Consider the following 21,009-nt stretch of genomic DNA (forward strand, 5'->3'; position numbering starts at 1 on the left):
ATAAGGTCTTATCAAATAACGAATAAAGTGGACGAGGTGCATGTTACTTGTTCTTCTCGCTTAACTTTTGGAACTTAAATGCATAGTTGATTAAAGACATAGATTGAGAACCAATTAGAAAACACGTTTGTAAATCATATTAGATATAACACAACCGGTACTTAAATACATTCTTCATTCCGAAGTCTTTTATTTTGTAACTTTGTAATTTACATTACATACAGGTTGCCGAAAAACATTGATTCTATTTGTCATATAAAATATTAGACGAAATACTCCACGTAAATTGTGTAAGTGTACACTTTACGTTTAATGTTTATTGGAGGGATGAATATTTTAATGAAGAAAATATTTATTAATGCCCTTTCAAAAAATTACTATTTAAATTTTGTGACAAGAAGTGCCCTCTCCTGTTAAACTGTCGTTTCCTCAATAACTCAAATTCAATTGTGAGTTGCCAAGTTTTTTTAAGCATCAGGAAACTTAAGCACATTGAATTACTTCGCTTTGATGTATTGTTTTATGTAAAGAAAGCAAAAGAAACAATTATCGTCGTTTTTAACAAATCGCTTGACATTTAAACAATTAAGTATTAAGTGTCTCCATTGGCGGTACTCATACTACTCATCAGTTTGTCTCTGTATATTACCGTTGCTCTCTGTTTTTACATGAATGTACTTAAATGTATTCCAGCTATTGTATTGTTACGAGCAAGGAAAACACAGATCTGATTTCTAAAGTGTAAGACTGATTTTACAGATCGACATTTCATTTGCGTATGAATGTCTTTTTATATTAGTTGTAACTGAATAGCTTTATAGTATAAAAGCCCTGTCATGTAAACAGCGTTTATTGTACTGTAAATTGAGAGGTGTGCAAAGGATATTTCATTAAGCTCATTGTTTCGGTATCGATGAATACTCGTAAAATTTGTGAGCGCGATCACATGTTTGTGACAGCAAAATTGCACTAAGCACGTACATACATTTTCTACCTTAAAATTTTATTAGACATAGGAATACCTTTTGTATCTTTGTACAATTACTAATAAGAAATTACCAAGGAATGTATACATTCTAATTATTGATTATTTATTGAGAAACGATAACATTTGTAACTATTCCTAAGTCTAGTAGAATTTTAAGAAATGAAATTATTTTTATTTCACTTTGCATTCGGATAACTGTAAATTGTATTTGTAGTAAAATAAAATGTCATTCATTTTTTACACATGTGGTGAAAGATTATACTTACGATCAATAGTTTTTAGTAATATGATTATACTGTTTGATTATATTTGAAGGTAAAAATGCAAAATGTTTTACATCCATAATCGAACGAATTACTCAAGGATATTGTTCGGACAATTGTAAAAATTATTCCGTATATAAATATCGGAATTTTTTAAAGTTTTAGCAAATCCTATTTTATAAAAATACTTGTTTGTACGTCTGCTTTTGAGTACCACTGACGAAGAATGCGAAAGATTGATTAATCGTTTTTATACATAGATGCGGTTGAGAATCACTGTTTGGAATTCCTGACTACTTGGTTGACAATCTTACGTTTTAGACTTAGTGGAGCAACGATAAGTGCGAAGTTATGCTGTATCGTATAGTTATCCTTTGAATCAACAGGTATCTCGTGGAAAGTATCCTCGAGATTGAATAAAACCGTTTCTTTTGACCGTGAATTCGTGAAAAATGTGCCGCCACAGTCGCAAAGGGACCCAAGGCACGGTCAGCCGGTGAAAAAACTCCTATTTTCGAAAGCGTCCACCAAGTATACGGATAAATTCCTTACATTCCAACGTTGGTCCAGGCTCTCAGAAGGCAACATCTAGATGAGAATGTTACTTTTGTGATTACTCATTCGGTGACATCCAAGGAATGTGGTAAGCAAATTCGCTTCCTCCTACGCTTCACGAATTTTTTTCTCTCGGTGGTTACGCGTCGTTATGGTGTACAACCCTTTTACGATCATAGTTATCACGATTTTTGTCCTGCAGCTTTCCCGTTAAAACTCTACCTATCAGAGGGTGAATTAATAAGATTTTTCGAACCATCGATTAATATCGTGATTAAATGATAATTTTAAATCAGTAAAACAACTCGAGTAACGCAGTGTAACAACAATTTTTTTTATTCTTATTTATATGAAAATTAATAGCATTTTCCTCAATAAGCATCGACTTAAAAAAGTCTATTAATAAGCTTCTGGTTGGAAAAGTGTTAAAATACTGACACGTTCATCTGACATCACCCTTTCCGATTTCCGTAAGGAACCAATTTTTCTTTTAGCAAAATTTGTGAATATTAACTTCTACGTAACAGAAAAGCGTTACATCGTTCTTTTTATATTAGTTCAATCTTCATATATTGTAATGTTGTCATTTATTAGGTATAGAAATACAAATTTTTAAATCTGTAACATTGGGAAGATCGATAAAAGTCGGTTCATTTGAATTCGTATTTATCGATCGCAAACACCTGTTAATTAAATACTAACTTCATTATTTTTAATTTAAGATTATCTGTCGAAAAAAAGTTTTAAACTTAAAATACACAATATTATTAAGATTTTCTTTTCTAAATGCGACTATTATTTCATTGATGTCAAATTTCTGCATCAGAAGACTATCTCAGTTTTTCCTAATATTTTTTGTTTTTTTAATTTTACAGAAAACTTTTCTTTTTGTGTGGAATGTTTCGCATAAGTTTTCAGAAGGAAAAGGTGCTGGATAATCCAAATGGATAACAAAAGCCCATTATGGCCCAGCATCTACAGACACAGTATCAGCACGAATTCTTACCATTGTGTGATGTACTGTTTAACATAATTTCTCTTGCTTCATACTTTTGCGACGTTGTTTTTGATTTTGCAATGGTATATGCCCTCGCACATCATTCTGTTGCTCCTCCCATCCTTTTCCCTTTAAGTATTGTTCTTATAGCAACATCATTAGTTATCTCTCAGGTGATTTTTTTTTTGGATTATACAAAATTTTTATTCTTTTCATCGGGAGATATTTTTCATTTCATGTTTTTATTGATTTCAGATTGTCAGTGTACGATGGTATTTATGGGGTGCCAGAGGCAGACTAACTGGTAAAAATATCGCAGATTGCAATATTAATGAAAAAAAAGAAAATGGGAATTGGGCAATATGGTGTGTTTTATTACTTCATTCAACTCAAGTTGGAGTATTGTGGAGATATTTCAAACTATTTATTCCGGTTAATTTAACTTATGTTAAGCATGAGGTAAATTTTATTTTCTTAATTTTAGAACACAAGCATGTACAGTTTTCATTTCCAAAACTTTATGTATTATTAGGTAAGGGAACTCTGTGTATTACGACTTATTCATGCATTCTGTGAAGCAGCTCCAATGTTGCTCTTGCAATTATATCTATTGTCTATCGGAATTAGTAACGAGTCAAATACAGATATTGGAAAAGGAAAAGAAACTGAAAACAGAGATAGTGAAAAACTAGCAAAGTTAACTGCAGTATCTGCTGGACTCTCTCTGTGGAGCGTATGCTGGGCAGTTGCTAGTTTTAGCAAAGGTGCAGCACGTCTGCGTAATTTAGAACGTTTGGTACTGACATGGCTAGGTGTGCTGGCACAACTAGCATGGAGGCTAGGAACCGTAAGCGCTAGAGTAGGAGTATTAGTAGCTTATGCCTCACTGTATGGCGGACAATGGCTATTAATTGTCATGGCTCTCCATTGGCTATCAATGTTGATGTGGCTACTGCTCACCCCAGACGGTCTTTTTCATGGTGGTGAACATTTGCCTGTATTAAGAAAAACGTCTTTGGCTTCGCTCCTTGCATTCGTTTATATATTTGCATATGTAAATTTGCACGAAACGAATCATCGTCAGAAAATGGTAAGTTAAGAATCATTTGTCAAATAACAATAATAATATTCATACCAATAATGCCTATGTATTTGTACAGGTAATATTTTATACCGTAATGTTTTTGGAAAACAGTTTGCTCATTGGTGTGTGGATAGTGGGTGTTAATAGAAGTGATCTTCTTCCACATCAACATCATCCGAATCCTGTAACTCTAGTACTTACATTGTTAGCATTATTTTTCGGCGGTATGTTTTTCATGGGCCTTTATTATAGGTAATTATGAAAAGATTTATCTCATATCTGTTCAGTTTCTACAACACGTTTTCTAATTATCGACTTCGCTTTCAGGTTTTTTCATGTAAGAAGATTGAGATACGAAGCTGGTGGCAGAATGACAGCTTCGAATCTGACGACACTGCCGAATCAGGTATAGCAATTATTTCAACAGAATGATGAGGAGTGTTAAATAAACACAGGGGTACTGTTCTTTTCATGAAAAAAAAATAATGTTTGCAGGACAATTCGGAAGAGAAACAAATAGAATATACAGAAGAGAAAAAAGTAAATATGAATATAGGAATGAGAAGAGGTAAATTAAGCAACGGTGGAATACCAGGTGTATTTAACTGCCGTTTCGCCAATCCGACTGCAGTGAATCCAAATCGAAAAAAGAAGAAGCCAACTACCTTCGTCCCTCCGCCGCCACCGCAGTCTCAAACAGGAGCAATTGCAGCTTCTATTAACGCAGTTGGAGATGCGAAACAGTGGCTGGGTATGAACAGTAGCTCGCGTCAATTAATACCGTTTTGGAAAAAATCCGCGACATCTTCTGGTGCATTACGGGTAGCGAAATATTTTACTAATATTTATGCCACACACTTGCAAATGTACATTCTTTCTTCAATTTACATTCGATTATTTTTTACTTGAGGCAGAATGATCACTCGAATGAGCAAAAGATTGTAACGGATGCCGGAACTGGGGGTTCCCTGAGCGTTAATTTGATAAGGGAAAAACTTCAAGAGAAAAAGCAACAACAATTACGAGAATTACGCGCCATACAAGAAGAAATAAAAGAAGGGAAACTGTTTCCTCCACCGTCAGCTTCGGCGTCCTCATTCTCATCATCAGTAGCATCGAACCAGCAACCACCACCGAACACAAAGTTGCACACTTCTCCTAGTTCGCCTCTATTCGCATCTGCCCCGTCTGTGACCGATCAAAATGGAGGAATTACGTTGTCTTCGTGGCCGCCAATCAAAATGCATTGCCTTTTACCTCCGCCACCGTCTTCTTCTTACTATCCAAATGTTCATCCTTCGAATTCGTGGCGAACAACACAAAGGGAGAGAGTGGACACGCCAGAAATTCTACTTGCACCACGATGTCTTCCTCATCATTATTCCCATTGGGCACCGTCTGCTCACGTCAATCACAGGTAAAGAAATAATTGAAAATAAACAAGAAGAGAACGCTTAGATACAAATGAATTGTAGACTACGTTCGAATCAAAACGGAGGAGAAGAAAGCTCGAAGGGCGAAGGAGAACCGGAAGGAGAAATTAGCGACATGGAAGGTAGCCAAGTGTCCCTGCCTCGAAGTTATACCCTTCCCCGTGAATTTAAATATAATCATCGAAATAACACTGCAAGGGAGAGGGAACGACGTGTAGGAAGCAGTAAGGTTGCAGCCTCACGTTTCTATTTACCTTCCACAAATAGCTCTGACGGTAAGTGTATACAGAAATTTACATTGTTAATTAATATTTCAAGAAATTATTTTTGTCACATTTCGACTACATCAACAGGAGATGTAGATAGCGCGGATAACGAGGACGAGACGGACTCAGAAGTGCAATTTCGTATGAAGCATAATTACGGTCACAATAATTATGTTGTAACGCAAGAGCAGCAACAGCAGCCATACGTATTTGAAGACAATGGTAAAAACGAGTTCTTGCACTCCAATCCGGACTGTACGACAGCCGTCGTAATCTCCGGCAACTCGTATTTAAATAATTCGCAAGGACTACAACGGCCAAGTCAGCTCTTCAGACACAGGGTTAAACACGAAACGAAGCTCTGAAGCTTTCAGTTTTAATGATATGCCTTCAGAGATTGTATAATAGCCGATTGAAGACTCGAGATAAAAAAAAAGACTGTATATGTTTTCTATTTTTATAAAATGATTCCTTCTTTTGCATATGCGAGGTGTCTTAAAAGTATGATGCTGGAAATGAATATGGATTTTTAAATTTTGACAATCGATTTGTCATTACTTTCTGCATTTATAATAACGACATTACATTTGTTCCTTATAAAGGATGGTAAAAATACTCTTCTTTGTACAAATTTAATGCGTGTCGGATAACCAGGTATGTTTATTTAAGTAATCGATCTTTAGATACTAAGTATACAGAATTTTGATACGAATTTAGTATTATACGCATTTTAAGAATGTTTTTTAATAAATTATTGACTCTCTTAACCGTATTTTATTCAAAAGAACACAGCTTGAAGACTACAAGAAATACTGTTGCTTTATATTTTTTATTTTGTTTTACACGTACTGCTGTGAGAGGATGAATGATGTAAACATGTGGACTGTTTGGATCAACGATATTTATTTAATAATGGGAAAATAAATAACGGAATTTTTTTTTACAATATTTAAAATAGAGTTTCAAATATTTCAGTCTCTTTATCATATCTATTGCATATATTTTGTTGTTCAAATACATATGTTGCGTATTTTATCATAATAACACTGTGTTATTTATTATCTTGTTTAAAATCAAGATATTCTTTAAGCAGTATTAAAGGATTTCTCCACGTTTACGATAAAAATATTTATAATAATCTTTTTAACTCAATCATTTTTACGACTGAATCGGTATAATTTACAAATAAAATTTGTGCAAACATAAATATAGATGAATTAAACATCATGGAAAAGTTATGTACAGTAATCTCGTTAAAAAACATTCATCTACATACATACAAATATTTCGTAGATCTACACATTGTGCGTTAGTTCCAGGTTTTGAGTAGACAACTGACATTTGTGCTCGAATAACTGTTACACAAATCAACGATTTTAATAGTATAAAGCAAGTATTGGTAAATCATTAAGTAGAAGTATCTCCTTTTAAAATATTTCAACCAATTTCAATTTGAACTTTAAAGGATACCTTAAAGAATAATTTCATTCTTGAAGTTTCTTATGAGCTCTTTGTGTGGTAAGACAATGGAATTTAATAAAATTTTCTCAGCCGCCAAACGTACGTTTGTGCCTGAAACGTAAGTGGCAGTATAGTATGCACTGTTTTTCTTTACATAAATTATCAAATGTTAACGATCATTACCGAGGATTGTTATAGAGGGATTCAGCTTCCCATTGGTGTTAAACAAAGGCAAGTTTTCCATTTTTGCAAACGGCTTATCTGGATTGGGATCACATGGCGTTCCTTCAATGCGTGCCCATTCTCCCACGTAGCTGCTTTTCCCTACTATGCTGTGTAAAACGATGGAATGTGCTTGGATGTGAGCATTGGCTAATATAATTGACTCTCTTATCCTAACGCCCGGAGCGATAATAGCATTTGGACCTATGCTCACATTTGGACCCAGCTATAAAGGAAGTAGCATTACATCATTAAATCTGTGTTTAATGATTAATGAAAGAAAAAGAAACCAACAGAACAAAGGTTTCTTTTTACCACTGCTGTTGAGTGTACTGTAGCTGAAGGATGAATATAAACATCACCGATAATTTGGCAAGGTCCGTTAGTTACAGAAGCAAGACGATTCGAATGATTTGCTTTGTAAAGAGCTAGGTAATGACGATTAGCATATATCGCAGAACCCGCAGTTTTAACTTGTGACCACCATCTTAACACGGGTAATGCGAACACGCGGCCAGTGCCGGCCAATCGTGTTAATATGTCTTGCTCCAGAGATATATGAGCTGGATCTCTGCCATTTCCATTGAACTGCCTGCAAATGGAACTTCTAATAAAGCTATTGTACTCTTTAACATTATTTTTCATAGACTTATAAGATTACGGACACGTAATAAGTCTTAAAATAACTTACGTAATGTTCTCTTGATGTTGTCCAGCATGAAAAAGATCTGCCATAGTTTGAAAGATATCTGGAGAAGCAAGATAAATTCCACAGTTGATCAAGATCGAAACAAATGTGGATGGTTTCTCCACATAATGCGCAACTTTTCCTTCCTTGTCAAGAACCATGCATCCATAGTTCATGGATTGCTGTCTTGTTGCTTCTGTAGCCATAATTGTGAGCAATGCTTCTTTCTCTGTATGAAATTCAACTATTTCTTGCAATGGAAAATCAGCACAAACATCGCCGTTCATCACAAAGAAGTATGTTGGACAACTAGATCGTATTTGATCACGAAAGTGATATATCCCTCCTGCAGTTCCCAATGGGGTAAATTCTTGAAGGTATCTGATGACTATGTTATATGTTCTTATCATTTCTTGAATGAATTGTGTTAAATCGCTTGAAAGGTACGACCCAATTATCAATATTTCATTAAGATTTTCTACCTTCGAACATGCTTCTATATGGTGTTGTATTACTGGTAATCCAGCAACTGGAAACAACGGTTTTGGTATGTCCAAGGAAAGAGGTCTAAATCTAGTTCCTGAAAAGCATATTTTTTTTATTACTTTCATTGTCAATCAAGTTAAACGAGTAACTGTGAATTGAGTAAAGCTTCCAGTATCTACCTATATATATATATATATATATAGAATATATTTACAATAATGTTCGAGGTTATATCATTTTATATTTTTATAAAATCTTTAACAAAAACAGCTAGACTATAGGAAAACAAACCTTTCGAGGGACCTCCAATTAATATAACAGCCTTTAATATCATTTTCATGTTATGTATAAAAATTTGTTACGAATATAAGGGATAAACAAGCCACGACGATAAAATCCAGGACTGATAGGTTTGGGAACACTTGGGAACACTTTGAAATTTTGAGTTCATAAATTCCAGTTCAATGGATAGGATAAGATAAGAACTAACTTATAATTTCCTGAACGGAACAGAATAACTAACTTCTGTAGACCTTGAGAAGATCTGCCATAATAATTAAATGAACCCAATAAAATATTTATATAAATATGACAAAATTCCCAACCTTTAGAAATCTATTTTGTACTCATTTAAACTATACAAAATATAGTCATTGCATTAATTATTTTCTTAATCTTTGTTGTAAAATAAAACAAGTAAATGAACGTTCTAATTTTCATTTTTATTTATAAATTTAAAATATTCGTATTAAAAATTAGCAAAATATAGATTTTACACATAAACTATAACTTTAAAATTAACTAATTATAATAGCATCTACAATAACAGTTCAATTTAATATGTGGTTATTAAGTATGATGCTATTACACAAACTTTTTATTTACAATTTCCATTAAAAATATGTTGTTAATTGCAACATTCCTGAATGAATAACAGAAAATATTTTACATATATGCTGATAGTACAATATTCAATTGCTGTCAAAGATGGGCGAGTGCAAAAAGTTGTTTTATGTAAAAATTTCTTTTATAAATTAGGTAACACCAGATTCAAAAAATTCATGGCAATTTCAAATCCGAGAAAACATGCTGCGTTTGCTGGGAAAGCACGAAGCATCACAGGTGTGCATCCCTTGTATAAGGCTTTAGGTCCTTCTTCTTTCATCAAAACTACAAACACATCTCGAATTCCACGTTTGTAAGTCCCTTCTGGAGCTAGAAAAATTCATAAAAATCAAATTAATTTTTAATATTATGTACAATATCTGGAAACTATTCGTACAACAATTTAACAATTATATATACCACTTTGCAGACGACTCTTCAACACATCAGGTGGCATTCCAACAACCCAATTTGCAATACCAGCTAAACCACCAGCAAATATTGTAGGTAATAATCCAAGACTTTCATCTGCGGGGGACAACCACTTTTTCGTACATTCGTATGTCATAAAATACATTCCACTTGCAGGAATATCTGAAAGATCCAACAACAAAATATTACATTGATCAAAAAGAAAGGAAAAGTTAGCTTCAACTATTTTATGCAGAAAGAAAATACAAAAACACTATGGAAACTAAGTATAATAACATTGAAAGAGGATCAAGTTCCACCTGGATGTACACAATCCAAGCATCTTGTGGAAACGTTATTTATAATTATAAAGCAAGAATAGTGTGTGTGTGTGTGGGCTGATAGATAGGAAACATCCTGTTTGATACGGGACATCAAGGCAGATAGATAACAGTTAACAAAATTCAGTTTCCTTTGAACCAGCGTACCATCACTGGTTTTAAGATCCATTTTTCTTCGTTCCTTCATTTTCGAACGGATAATGACGATTATTTTAATTCTTTTAATCACTCTGCTGGTATATAATTTTTCTTCCTATTTAAAAGAACCTTTACTTACTTTAGGATAATTTTATCCTTGCAAATTTGAAGCTGTGAAACTCTCTTAGCTGTTTCTACATCTATCTTCTTACAATACAGATTCTTGTAGAAGTGCTGCCATTAAATGTTGAATTAATGATAATAAATACATGTTATTTAGAACGAGTGCTGTGGACAAATAATCGACATTGGTGGTGCTTGGGAAGTGAAATGTCCACAAGGATGTTCTTGCGAGGTTCAACGATTTGCCGATTTGCCTTTACATCGTTGGATCCGAACGAGTCAAGATCAGGTACGAGAATCATTCGTTCTTTTCTCTCTCTTTCATGATTTAATGAATCTTTTTCCAACAGACTATATCCAGTGATATCGATTTGGAACTTGGTTTAAACATGGATCACTCCATGATCACTGAATTCTTGAAAGTAGCAATCTGTGTCGTCGCCGAAGATTATGAAGAACTTTTAGAAAAACTTCCCTCAGATATACAAGTGAATATCACCATATGTTACAAATCTCTTTATCAAGTATCAAGATCTATAGTCAATGTGTGCATCCATTTTGCAGATTTTTACAATTCTGGAGTCTGGTGTGGGAGATTTTGATATTCTTCTGCAATCTACAACATTTCAGCGTTTTACAGATTTAATATCCTTAGACATTCAAGGTATTGATTATAATGAACCTGGACGAAAAGATTTCAACAGTAAACGCAGAAAACAGGGCGGAATCGTATTATCTGTGGATTCTCTGTATCCATTAGGTTTAAATCTCTTGTATTTGAATTTAGAAAGAGTGAAACTAACAAGCCTAAGCCCAACAAAAAGAAACAAAGCTAATCTTGTAATTAAACCAATAAACACTATTATAGAGGAGGAAAACAGAAGCAAGCAGTTGTTAAATACAGGGCATAGATTGATATTTTTAAGTCAACAAAATAGTGATGACAGTAACGACAAAGAAATACTCCCTTATGACATCTACAAGCAAGAAATGGAGGGTTATAAAGAAACTGTTGGACTTTTCACTGGTTTAGGAACGTTAACTCATTTAAGAGTTTACGATTGTTCCTTACAAGATATAACATGGCACATGTTCGATGGTTTAAATAGCCTTATTCATCTTTCCTTAGAGAAGAACAATCTGAAATTCATTCCAGAATTTTGTTTTTATGGTACACCTAATTTAAAAGTGCTCTCACTTGCAAGTAACCAATTATTAACACTTAAAAGTGTTGACTTGGCAGGTCTACTGATACTTGAGAACCTTGACTTAAGAGGAAATAATTTAACTTTCCTATCAGAATTATCTCTGCCGCCTTTTCCAATGCTAAAAGTTGCAGATTTCCGTGAAAATCCTCTGGATTCTGTGTTCCCAAGGTAGTTTCTACAGTCTATAGTAAATAATTTAATATATATATGTATGTATACACACACCAGAAAATACTAAAGAAATACCTTTTGTTTCTAGTACTTTTGAAATAATGAATACAACAGTAAAGTTATACCTCGGCGGAGAGTATTCAAACCTATATTTACAAAAGAATTCCTTTCTGGGATTACATCAACTTCAAGTCCTGCATTTATACAATCTCAAAATCCATGTATTGGAACGCTATGCTGGATCTTGATCTAAGTTATTGTCATATACATAAAATATCAATGGATGCTTTTTATGGATTAGAAAATGTTAAGCGCATAGATTTATCCAACAACGAATTAGAGTTTATTCCGCCTGGTCTTTTCGGAGTGCAGCAACAGAAAAAACTTAAAGAGATTATTCTCTCAAATAATAGACTGACTTTGCTACCTTTTGATTTTTTTAAAATGCTGCGTTGTCCTAATAAACAGTCACAATTAACAACTGTAAGATTAGATGGTAATCCATGGGATTGTACTTGTTCCATGATTACATGGAATCCTCAGTTGGTAAGTTCAGTGGCGCTCTTTTTCATTAAAACGTAATTGGAACAAAAATATATATTCACACGTAAACTACCTGTATCTATACTGAAACACAGGTGAACAGATTACGGGAAACGGCACCACGATGCTCAACACCAAAGAGATTGCGAAACTGGGGAGTCTTCCATGCATTACGTAAAGGAGGTTTACAGTGCAGAGGTTTGAAAAGAAGACACTTAAAAAAGTCATCTACTGGAAGTAACACTTATGAAGATAACAACATAATCAGTTAGCTAATTCACAAGAAATTAATATTTGTATGTAACAAGGAAATTCAAGAGTACAAAAACTCTTACACTTTCCCATTTTTTTACGAATTTATTTCTTTGAACACGTAATTCCTGGTACTTGCATAATTGAAGTAATCTAATTGAATCAATACTGTAAACTTGTGCATAGTTACATACAGAAACAAGAAAATTCGAGATAAAAATAGTAAAAATTGGTGGAATTTGGTGAGAAGGTAATGTATGAAGCATTGTTCATTATAAAAATAAATGAGAAAAACAATTGTTAAATTAATTTTACATACCTCTCAATAGAGTTGCACAGGTACCTTTGTATATACTTCTTATTCCTCCCTCTTTGTAAAGTTGTTTTGCACAATCAGTAGGGCCTTTGTACTTTAGATTCGCATCGCCTTGTTGAATTTGTAGAAGACATTTTATTCTTTCACCAGGAGCCATAATGAAGGTTGTAAAGATGCCACTAAATGCACCAGCAGCAAATAATTGTAAAGGTGTCAATTGTTCATCATCAGTCTTTCTTATTAATTGCTTACCAAGACCAAAGCCGTAAAAGCTTATAGCAAATATTGGAGCTACACCACATAAAGGTGCACCCATACCTAAGGAAGGAAGTATTGTAAATAATCGGGTATATAATCCTATTGTATATCTTTTCAAGTTTGCCAACAATTTTTAATCACTTAAAAGAACTAATGCAGTCAATCTACTTTTATACCTTTGTATAAACCACGTATTCCTTCTTTTGCTATTGTCTTCTTAGCACAATCTAATGTTCCAGTATATAAAGCTGCTTCATTTGGACCTGGCAAAGGCATAGTTTGAAGACGAACCTGTTAAAGATAAATTTTCTTTTTTAAATATTTATTTCAATAAGGATAATACTTACTTTTAATTCAACAAGAATTTAAAAAGAACTAAAACAGAAATTTAAATATTATTTCACATTAGCTTTATTAAAATACACGTAGTTAGAAATTAAATTCAAATTACTTGCTTCCATTATTTATATTATAATAAAAAAGAACAATAATAAGTACCCATGAAATTATATAAAAGATAGTCTTATTAATGTTAATAAAATATAATTTAGCAAGTTGCAGATCAATTTAATCTTTCAATTAATGATCACTAAATCCAATCATAATCAGACGTTATATCAACTTTAGATGAGAAGAATAATATGAAATAAAGTTCTCAAGGGGTTTAATGTTATCAACACGCACTATGCTTATTTTACCTAACATTTCCATTATGAGGGCCAGTCCTCTTCAGGAAAAAGTACTTGGATTAGGTATAGCTGAAAAATGGGGGATAATTTTTACACTAAATTTTGCAAGAATAATTCCTCTACCTTATAAATATCTGCTTGTTATTTATAATTAAAGAAACTGAGTTTTATTATCTCTTTTATTATTACTGCATAACTGATTCCTCAAGATGCAATATAATTTCTATAAACAAAACTGTATAGCATTCACGAATGTTATATGGTCTAAAAACCACAATTTTTCTGTTATTTATTAATTAATTCCTCTAATTAAAAACAATAATGTAACCTTACTTTTATCGTATCTAAGGGATGTCCTGCAATTACGGTGCAAATTCCACCAAATCCTCCACTTACAAAATACTTAATCGGGCTCTCTTTTTCCGACATTTTGGTGGCACTTAATACAGTGCAAAATTTACAAGGGACTTAACAATCAAAACGGTCGGCGATTAGAGACTCTTGTGCCTCATTAAAAAAAGAAGCGTAAAGTACAAAGTTCAGATAGAGTAGCTGGTTTCAGTATTTTTATTAACACATTGATCCATTAACTGGAGCAATATAAATATAGTATATTCTTTTGAATTGAATCAAACTAGAAGAATTTTATATTCGTGCCAAATATAAGTTGGGCATAATTTTGAAGATATTTTATTATTTTATGGAAGATATGAAAAATTAAATTTCATATATGCCGCCAATCCAATTTAATCAGCGCTGTGTGTATAATAAATGTAGTAAAACATTTCAATGATCAACAGCTCTACCGCTCTACACCGTTCTGAAGAATCAAAAATATTCGCATAGAGAAAATTTATCAGTGGCTTCGTATTCTTCGTTTTATATGATAAATGACTGAAATATTGTGCTGAATGGCTGTGTAAGAATGTCTTCGAGATAATAAGTGACAGGAACATGTAAATAGTGTCAGGTGATTGTGATTATTAGCAATCTGATTTTCCATATATCCTATTTTCCGATTTTACGTGCTTACATTCTGATATTATTCGATGCAATAATTCTTGTTCTTATACAGGGAAAAAAAATTAACGATTGCAATCCTATTTCTTATTCCATTTGACCTTGCTTCAAATTGCAATAAATTTATTAGATTCGTGTTGTGTAAGTAATTCGTTGCATCGAGTGGTGTTTGGAGTGGTCTGTAATTAATGTTATGACAAACTGTGAATTTTATGCATTTATAGAATATACAGTTGTGTAAGAAGATTTTTACTTTATATGGATTTCAATGGAAGTTTTCATAGAGCAAATAAATTTAAACTCGATTTCAGGTCTAGTAAATTAGTGTATAATTATGACATTCGTGTTCTCATTGAAGTTCATACATATTCCTTCAGCTGTAACTTTTTAAAATTTCCTTTGATTCAAGTGCTTGCAAACTTTGTTTAAAAATGAGGTTACTCGACTGAAAAAATTGAGATAACTCTCACAATATTTTATTACAGTAACATCCAAAATGTCAGAGAAGATTCCATCCAATCAACCGCAACCTATTGTTAAGATAGGTCATTATACACTTGGACAAACTTTAGGTGTTGGGACATTTGGTAAAGTAAAAAGTATGTGATCCATTTTTTGACACACTTTTCTATGAAAATGTGGTTGCTAAATATAACAATAATAATTCGTATTTATTTACAGTTGGAGAACATGTTTTAACAAACCATAAAGTTGCTGTAAAAATTCTGAATCGTCAGAAAATCAAGAGTCTAGATGTGGTTGGAAAAATTAGAAGAGAGATACAAAATCTCAAGCTTTTTAGACATCCTCACATCATTAAATTGTAAGAAATGATTTTGCATGCTAAAGCTTCAGATAGCTCTCAATTAAGTAACATATTTTGTATTAGGTATCAAGTTATAAGCACACCTACAGACATATTCATGATTATGGAATATGTGTCAGGTGGAGAATTGTTTGACTACATTGTGAAACATGGAAAGCTTAAAGAATATGAAGCACGAAGATTTTTCCAGCAGATTATTTCTGGAGTTGATTATTGTCACAGACACATGATAGTTCATCGTGACTTAAAACCTGAAAATCTTCTTTTAGATCAGAATCTACATGTAAAAATAGCAGATTTCGGTATTTGGATATAGCTGGGATTTTATTATACATTAAATGAAAGCTTTACTTATCTATAAGACATTCATAAATTTTATTGAAATATATTTAATTTATTTGATTCTTAAAACAACAGTGAATATGCACATTCATGAATGTCTTGCACATAAAATGGAATGAATAAACTTCATATATGTATACATAATTTAATGTAATTTTAGGTTTATCAAACATGATGATGGATGGAGAGTTCTTACGTACGTCCTGTGGTTCTCCAAACTATGCAGCTCCAGAAGTAATTTCAGGGAAACTGTATGCGGGGCCTGAAGTTGATATCTGGTCTTGTGGAATAATATTATATGCTTTACTTTGTGGTACCTTACCATTCGACGATGAACATGTACCAACCCTCTTTCGTAAAATCAAATGTGAGCATTATTTATACAATTCTGAATTTTAATAGTTTATATAGAAACTGATACAAAAAGATTTGTTTCAGCTGGAGTTTTTCCTATTCCGGAATACCTGAATAACACTGTAGTAAGTCTTTTGTGTCACATGTTACAAGTGGATCCTATGAAAAGGGCAACCATAGAAGATATCAAGTACATAAGATATTACACAATTCATTTTTATGTTCTACATATATTAACATTTAAACTAATTATAAATGTTGTTTTTGTTTTAGGAAACACGAATGGTTCCAAAAGGATTTACCTACATATTTGTTTCCTTCTCCTGTTGAGCAGGATTCTTCTGTAATAAATATAGATGCAGTAAACGAAGTCTGTGAGAAATTCAATGTAAAGGAAGCAGAAGTTCATTCTGCGTTGTTAGGTGGAGATCCGCATGACCAATTGGCGATTGCCTATCACCTGATAATAGACAACAAATTAATCGCAGACGAGGCTGCTAAGGCAGAGTTAAAAGATTTCTATGTGGCTTCTAGCCCACCGCCCGTTGCTTTTAGTCCCAATGATGCCAATAGTAGTCCCCTGAGGCCACATCCGGAAAGAATAGCACGTGCGTTTATTGTAATAAGCATTAGAAAATACCTGAAAACAATTATTTACACTTATAATATTTGTCACCGTATTTATTATCTAATTTTAGCATTACGAGAACGACAGAGTTCTCAAGGTAGTACATCATCTCAGACACAAGGAAATCGCGGTACTCCCGTGAAGCGAGCTAAATGGCATTTAGGAATCCGTTCGCAGTCGAAACCTAATGACATCATGAATGAGGTTTATCGTGCTATGAAAGCTCTTAACTTTGTAAGCTTCAATTTTACATGAACCGTGAGCCTCTCATTTTTCCAATGATTTACCTTTATCCTTAACTAAACTGATTGTTTCTTTAGGAGTGGAAAATCATAAATGCTTACAGCGTTAGAGTACGTCAGAAAAATAAAATAACCGATAGATATAGCAAAATGTCATTGCAACTGTATCAAGTTGATTATAAAAGTTATTTGTTAGACTTCAAGTCCTTGTCCAGTGAAGAAGGGGAAGAAATAGGGCGTGGTAAGGTGTCAGTGCTATAAGATGAGCTGCCACTTTCTATTTTTGTAAATGTAATTATTGTTTCAGACCCAACGCTTCCACCGCCTCAAGCAACGGGTCATCATACGATGGAATTTTTTGAAATGTGTGCAGCATTAATCACGCAGTTAGCTCGATGAATATGCTCCACAATATGAATCATGATTTTCCAGAATCGTGCTAAGTAAACCCGACGTTGAGTTTTATTTCTTGTTTTCAATTACAACGCATACCATGCAGTTTTTAGGATAATGGGGTTGTTTAGAACAACAAAACAAATGAATATCAATTTCACAAAGGTATTACGTACAAACAGAGAAGAGAAAATAAATCCATGGAAAGTGAAAGAATATTTTTCTTAAGTCCCCTCATTGTTATATATTGTTTAAACATTTCATACCACAGTAATTCAATTTTCATCAAGGAATTCAATTTCAGCATGCATATGAAGTAAAATATATATTACCTTTTTGAAATTCAGTACAATACGAATAACATACTGTAGTTTCACAATTTGTACGTTAGGTAGCGCTGAAAAAAACATTTTCCCTGGATCCTCCTAAAGATTTCCATCTGCTCACTCTATGCCCAGTACGCAGAACCGTAAGCATCATTGGCTACTGTTTTTATGTCTTATAAGTTCAAGTAGAATATGCTGGTGACCATTTTCGGTAGAGTGCAAGTTGAAGAAAGTTTTCCAAGAACTATCTGTACATAGATAACTATAGACATACATCGGTCTTTGCATAATTTTAAAAAGAACAGGAGAGTTGTCCGCAACGTATTCGACACGAGGGTGAAACCTAATAGAGAGAAAAAGGAAGTAAGGGCTTGCTTCGAACATGTTTGCAATCATTGAACCAGATACGGAACTTCACACGAGACTCTTTGACAAGTGATTTTTAAAAGTCGATCGATGACTATTGGACTGAAAGGTTTTCGAACATATTTTATTTACGGGAGATAGCACGTTCCTCCAATTTGAAGACACGGTTCCAAACACTGCAGTCGAGCTGTAATCGCAGCTTCGAGAGAGGGCTGTTTAGTCTTACTATGCAGACGTTTAAGCCACTTCGAGAACGGTGCTCTTTGATATTGCAGGATCTGCGGAAAAAGAGAGGGACCTGGGGACTTGTTCGGGATTCAAACCCGGGCCTCCTCCGTCCCAGACAAGGGCGCTATTCGCTGCGCCATCGAGGCCCTGTTGCGCTTTTTACTTTTTCCGGGTCCTTTTCACGTACACATTGGAGAGGCGCTACCGATCCTACAGTATATTGATCAACAAGTAAAATTCAACACTACCGATTTTGACGGATTCAAGTACCGATTACTTGCTAAGCAATGGCCGCTACGTTCGATCAATATGACAAGTCTAGGTAAATAACAATGGATTTCCTTTCCTCATATAATTTCGATGTGTCGACTTAATTCTCTACGTGTCTTAAAATAATAAATCGCACAATCAACGATTAACCTTTAAAATTTTATCGTAACATAGTATATATAACGATCACATAATATTTTCATATAAATCGATTCACGTTCGTTTTTCAAGTAACCCTTAAAGCATGTTATGTTGTTAAAAGTATGAGATCAGTTTTTAACAATATTTAAACATTAGAAATGTAACAATCCTTTGTACACCAAACTATGATTTAAGTGATGTTTCTTCACTGGTTTTTCTTGTTTTAACTAATTTATTGGACCCTGGAAGAAATATTGTTTATAATTGTATTATTCCAGTTGGTACTTTGGTGCAATGTCACGTCAAGATGCCTCGGATTTACTGATGGGTGAAAAAGAAGGTGGCGTGTTTTTAGTACGCGACAGCACATCGATACAGGGAGATTTTGTATTGTGTGTACGAGAAGATAGCAAGGTTAGCCATTACATAATAAATAAAATTCAGCAGGGTGATCAGATAAGATATCGGATTGGAGATCAAATGTTTCCTGATATTCCCAACCTTTTGGCTTTTTATAAATTACATTATTTGGACACAACGCCATTAATCAGACCTGCTCCAAAAAAGACACAAAGGGTAGTAGCAAAATATGACTTTGAAGGCAATGATCCTGATGACTTACCATTTAGAAAAGGTGTGTATAGTTTGTTTCTTCTATTTAAGCTTATAAGTAATTGAAGTTCCAAAATTTGTTTACATATCAATAAATCAATGGGATCTTTGATCTGCAACAGGTGAAATTCTCACAATAATATCAAAAGATGAAGAGCAATGGTGGACTGCCAGAAATAGCCTCGGTCAAACAGGATCAGTTCCAGTTCCATATGTTCAGAAATATGAAGAGGATAATCATTCGGTCATGGAGAATAATTCACGTCCAGAAAGTGGAGGAAGTTCGTCTGTGAATTCAAATTCTGTACAAGTTTCTACTTCACAAATGCCTTACCCGGAAAGTGGACAAGGGACCACACGGAGATCAAATATACAGCGACCATTGCCTGCTTTCGCGAAAGTAAAACAAGCGAGGGTACCGAACGCATATGACAAAACTGCCCTCAAACTGGAAGTTGGAGATGTGATAAAAGTAACGAAAACTAACATGAATGGCCAGTGGGAGGGTGAATTACATGGCAAAGTTGGACATTTTCCATTCACACACGTCGAGTTTGTAGATAATGAGACTGGAGAAGACAATCAAGAGATTTAACGCAGGTCTTCCAAATATAATGAGCAATGATGTTGACTCGGAGAATTCTACATTGACAATTTAGGTTTACATTTAACAGCTATCCTATGTACCGGTACATAGAACGAGGTCCTCTTGAAATCCTACATAGAACTACATATTTAAACATTCTTACTATGTCTACTTTTCTGTTACAATTAATTCAGTCAAATTATTCCACTTACATTTATACTGAAATTTAAATTTTACACAGATACATATTGTGCAATGTGTAAAAATAATAACACTCTTTGTACACTTGCTCTGTGCTAACAAGTTTTTCTATTTAACACAATATTAAGCGAAGAATGTGTTACACAAAATGCATTGGATATAAATATCAAAATACTCTAAATATTTTAATAACTCGGATTATTTCTCAAGAATTGTTCCTTCATTGAATGCATAAAAATGTAGTATTGTTATAAAGAATGTTTTATGGTTTTGTATTAAAAGCGTGAATAATTTACATAAAACATACTTAGAAGAAACTCGAATAAGGTCTTCTGTCGACATTTTGTAGTTGTAACTATCACTTGTTAATATAACACAAAATATGCATAGTTTTTATTTTTATTCAAGCTAACGATGCGTTTTAATTTCTCTAGTCATAACAGCGACATGAAAAGAATAAATTGTGATCGTGTCATTTATTGATCGATGCCGTTCCTTTATGAATTACAAAGCATTCCGTTTTTTTTTAATGGAAATTTTGTACCGGTACATATCGTGCTGCTTAGCCATAGGTTGTGCCACAAATGGAGCAACATTTTCTACTAAAATATTGTATTTAACGATGAAACTGTTAACCGCATTACGATTGTAATTATACATGAATCACGCTAAACTATATATATTAATATGTAATTA

The 21,009-nt window shown here is 33.5% G+C and overlaps 5 protein-coding genes across 6 annotated transcripts; 3 read left to right on the plus strand and 2 right to left on the minus strand.

Moving 5' to 3' along the window:
• The first annotated feature begins 2,708 nt into the window (after positions 1-2,708).
• LOC107189924 lies at positions 2,709-5,991 on the plus strand. The gene is made up of 9 exons (XM_015578616.1): positions 2,709-2,976; positions 3,059-3,262; positions 3,336-3,893; positions 3,964-4,139; positions 4,215-4,293; positions 4,383-4,709; positions 4,802-5,304; positions 5,363-5,595; positions 5,674-5,991. Exons 1-9 carry the CDS (start codon positions 2,770-2,772, stop codon positions 5,949-5,951), a joined length of 2,565 nt encoding a protein of 854 aa, XP_015434102.1. The 5' UTR covers positions 2,709-2,769; the 3' UTR covers positions 5,952-5,991.
• A 1,066-nt stretch (positions 5,992-7,057) lies between these two features.
• On the minus strand, positions 7,058-8,841 carry LOC107189944 (mannose-1-phosphate guanyltransferase alpha-A). Of its 2 annotated transcripts, none has more exons than XM_015578641.1 (5): positions 8,735-8,841; positions 7,961-8,537; positions 7,585-7,861; positions 7,231-7,495; positions 7,058-7,158 (listed from the first exon to the last, which is right to left on the minus strand). In XM_015578641.1, the coding sequence occupies exons 1-5, from the start codon at positions 8,781-8,783 to the stop codon at positions 7,058-7,060; spliced, it is 1,269 nt and encodes a 422-aa protein (XP_015434127.1). In that variant the 5' UTR covers positions 8,784-8,841. The 2 variants fall into 2 exon arrangements, with proteins under 2 accessions (XP_015434127.1, XP_015434126.1); XM_015578640.1 differs by having other exon boundaries at positions 7,585-7,876.
• A 562-nt stretch (positions 8,842-9,403) lies between these two features.
• LOC107189995 (congested-like trachea protein) lies at positions 9,404-14,254 on the minus strand. The gene is made up of 5 exons (XM_015578701.1): positions 14,112-14,254; positions 13,266-13,380; positions 12,835-13,149; positions 9,749-9,922; positions 9,404-9,658 (listed from the first exon to the last, which is right to left on the minus strand). Exons 1-5 carry the CDS (start codon positions 14,205-14,207, stop codon positions 9,471-9,473), a joined length of 888 nt encoding a protein of 295 aa, XP_015434187.1. The 5' UTR covers positions 14,208-14,254; the 3' UTR covers positions 9,404-9,470.
• A 345-nt stretch (positions 14,255-14,599) lies between these two features.
• LOC107189993 (5'-AMP-activated protein kinase catalytic subunit alpha-2) lies at positions 14,600-17,771 on the plus strand. The gene is made up of 10 exons (XM_015578700.1): positions 14,600-14,748; positions 15,284-15,397; positions 15,480-15,621; positions 15,688-15,926; positions 16,127-16,333; positions 16,405-16,510; positions 16,594-16,928; positions 17,019-17,182; positions 17,269-17,431; positions 17,498-17,771. Exons 2-10 carry the CDS (start codon positions 15,295-15,297, stop codon positions 17,587-17,589), a joined length of 1,551 nt encoding a protein of 516 aa, XP_015434186.1. The 5' UTR covers positions 14,600-14,748; positions 15,284-15,294; the 3' UTR covers positions 17,590-17,771.
• Positions 17,772-18,052: 281 nt separating this feature from the next.
• Positions 18,053-20,223, plus strand: LOC107189991 (adapter molecule Crk). The gene is made up of 3 exons (XM_015578698.1): positions 18,053-18,825; positions 19,193-19,548; positions 19,649-20,223. The coding sequence occupies exons 1-3, from the start codon at positions 18,791-18,793 to the stop codon at positions 20,119-20,121; spliced, it is 864 nt and encodes a 287-aa protein (XP_015434184.1). The 5' UTR covers positions 18,053-18,790; the 3' UTR covers positions 20,122-20,223.
• Positions 20,224-21,009: the final 786 nt, after the last annotated feature.

The sequence above is a fragment of the Dufourea novaeangliae genome, unplaced genomic scaffold, assembly GCF_001272555.1.
Source record: "Dufourea novaeangliae isolate 0120121106 unplaced genomic scaffold, ASM127255v1 scaffold175, whole genome shotgun sequence".
NCBI classification, from domain to species: Eukaryota; Metazoa; Arthropoda; class Insecta; order Hymenoptera; family Halictidae; genus Dufourea; species Dufourea novaeangliae.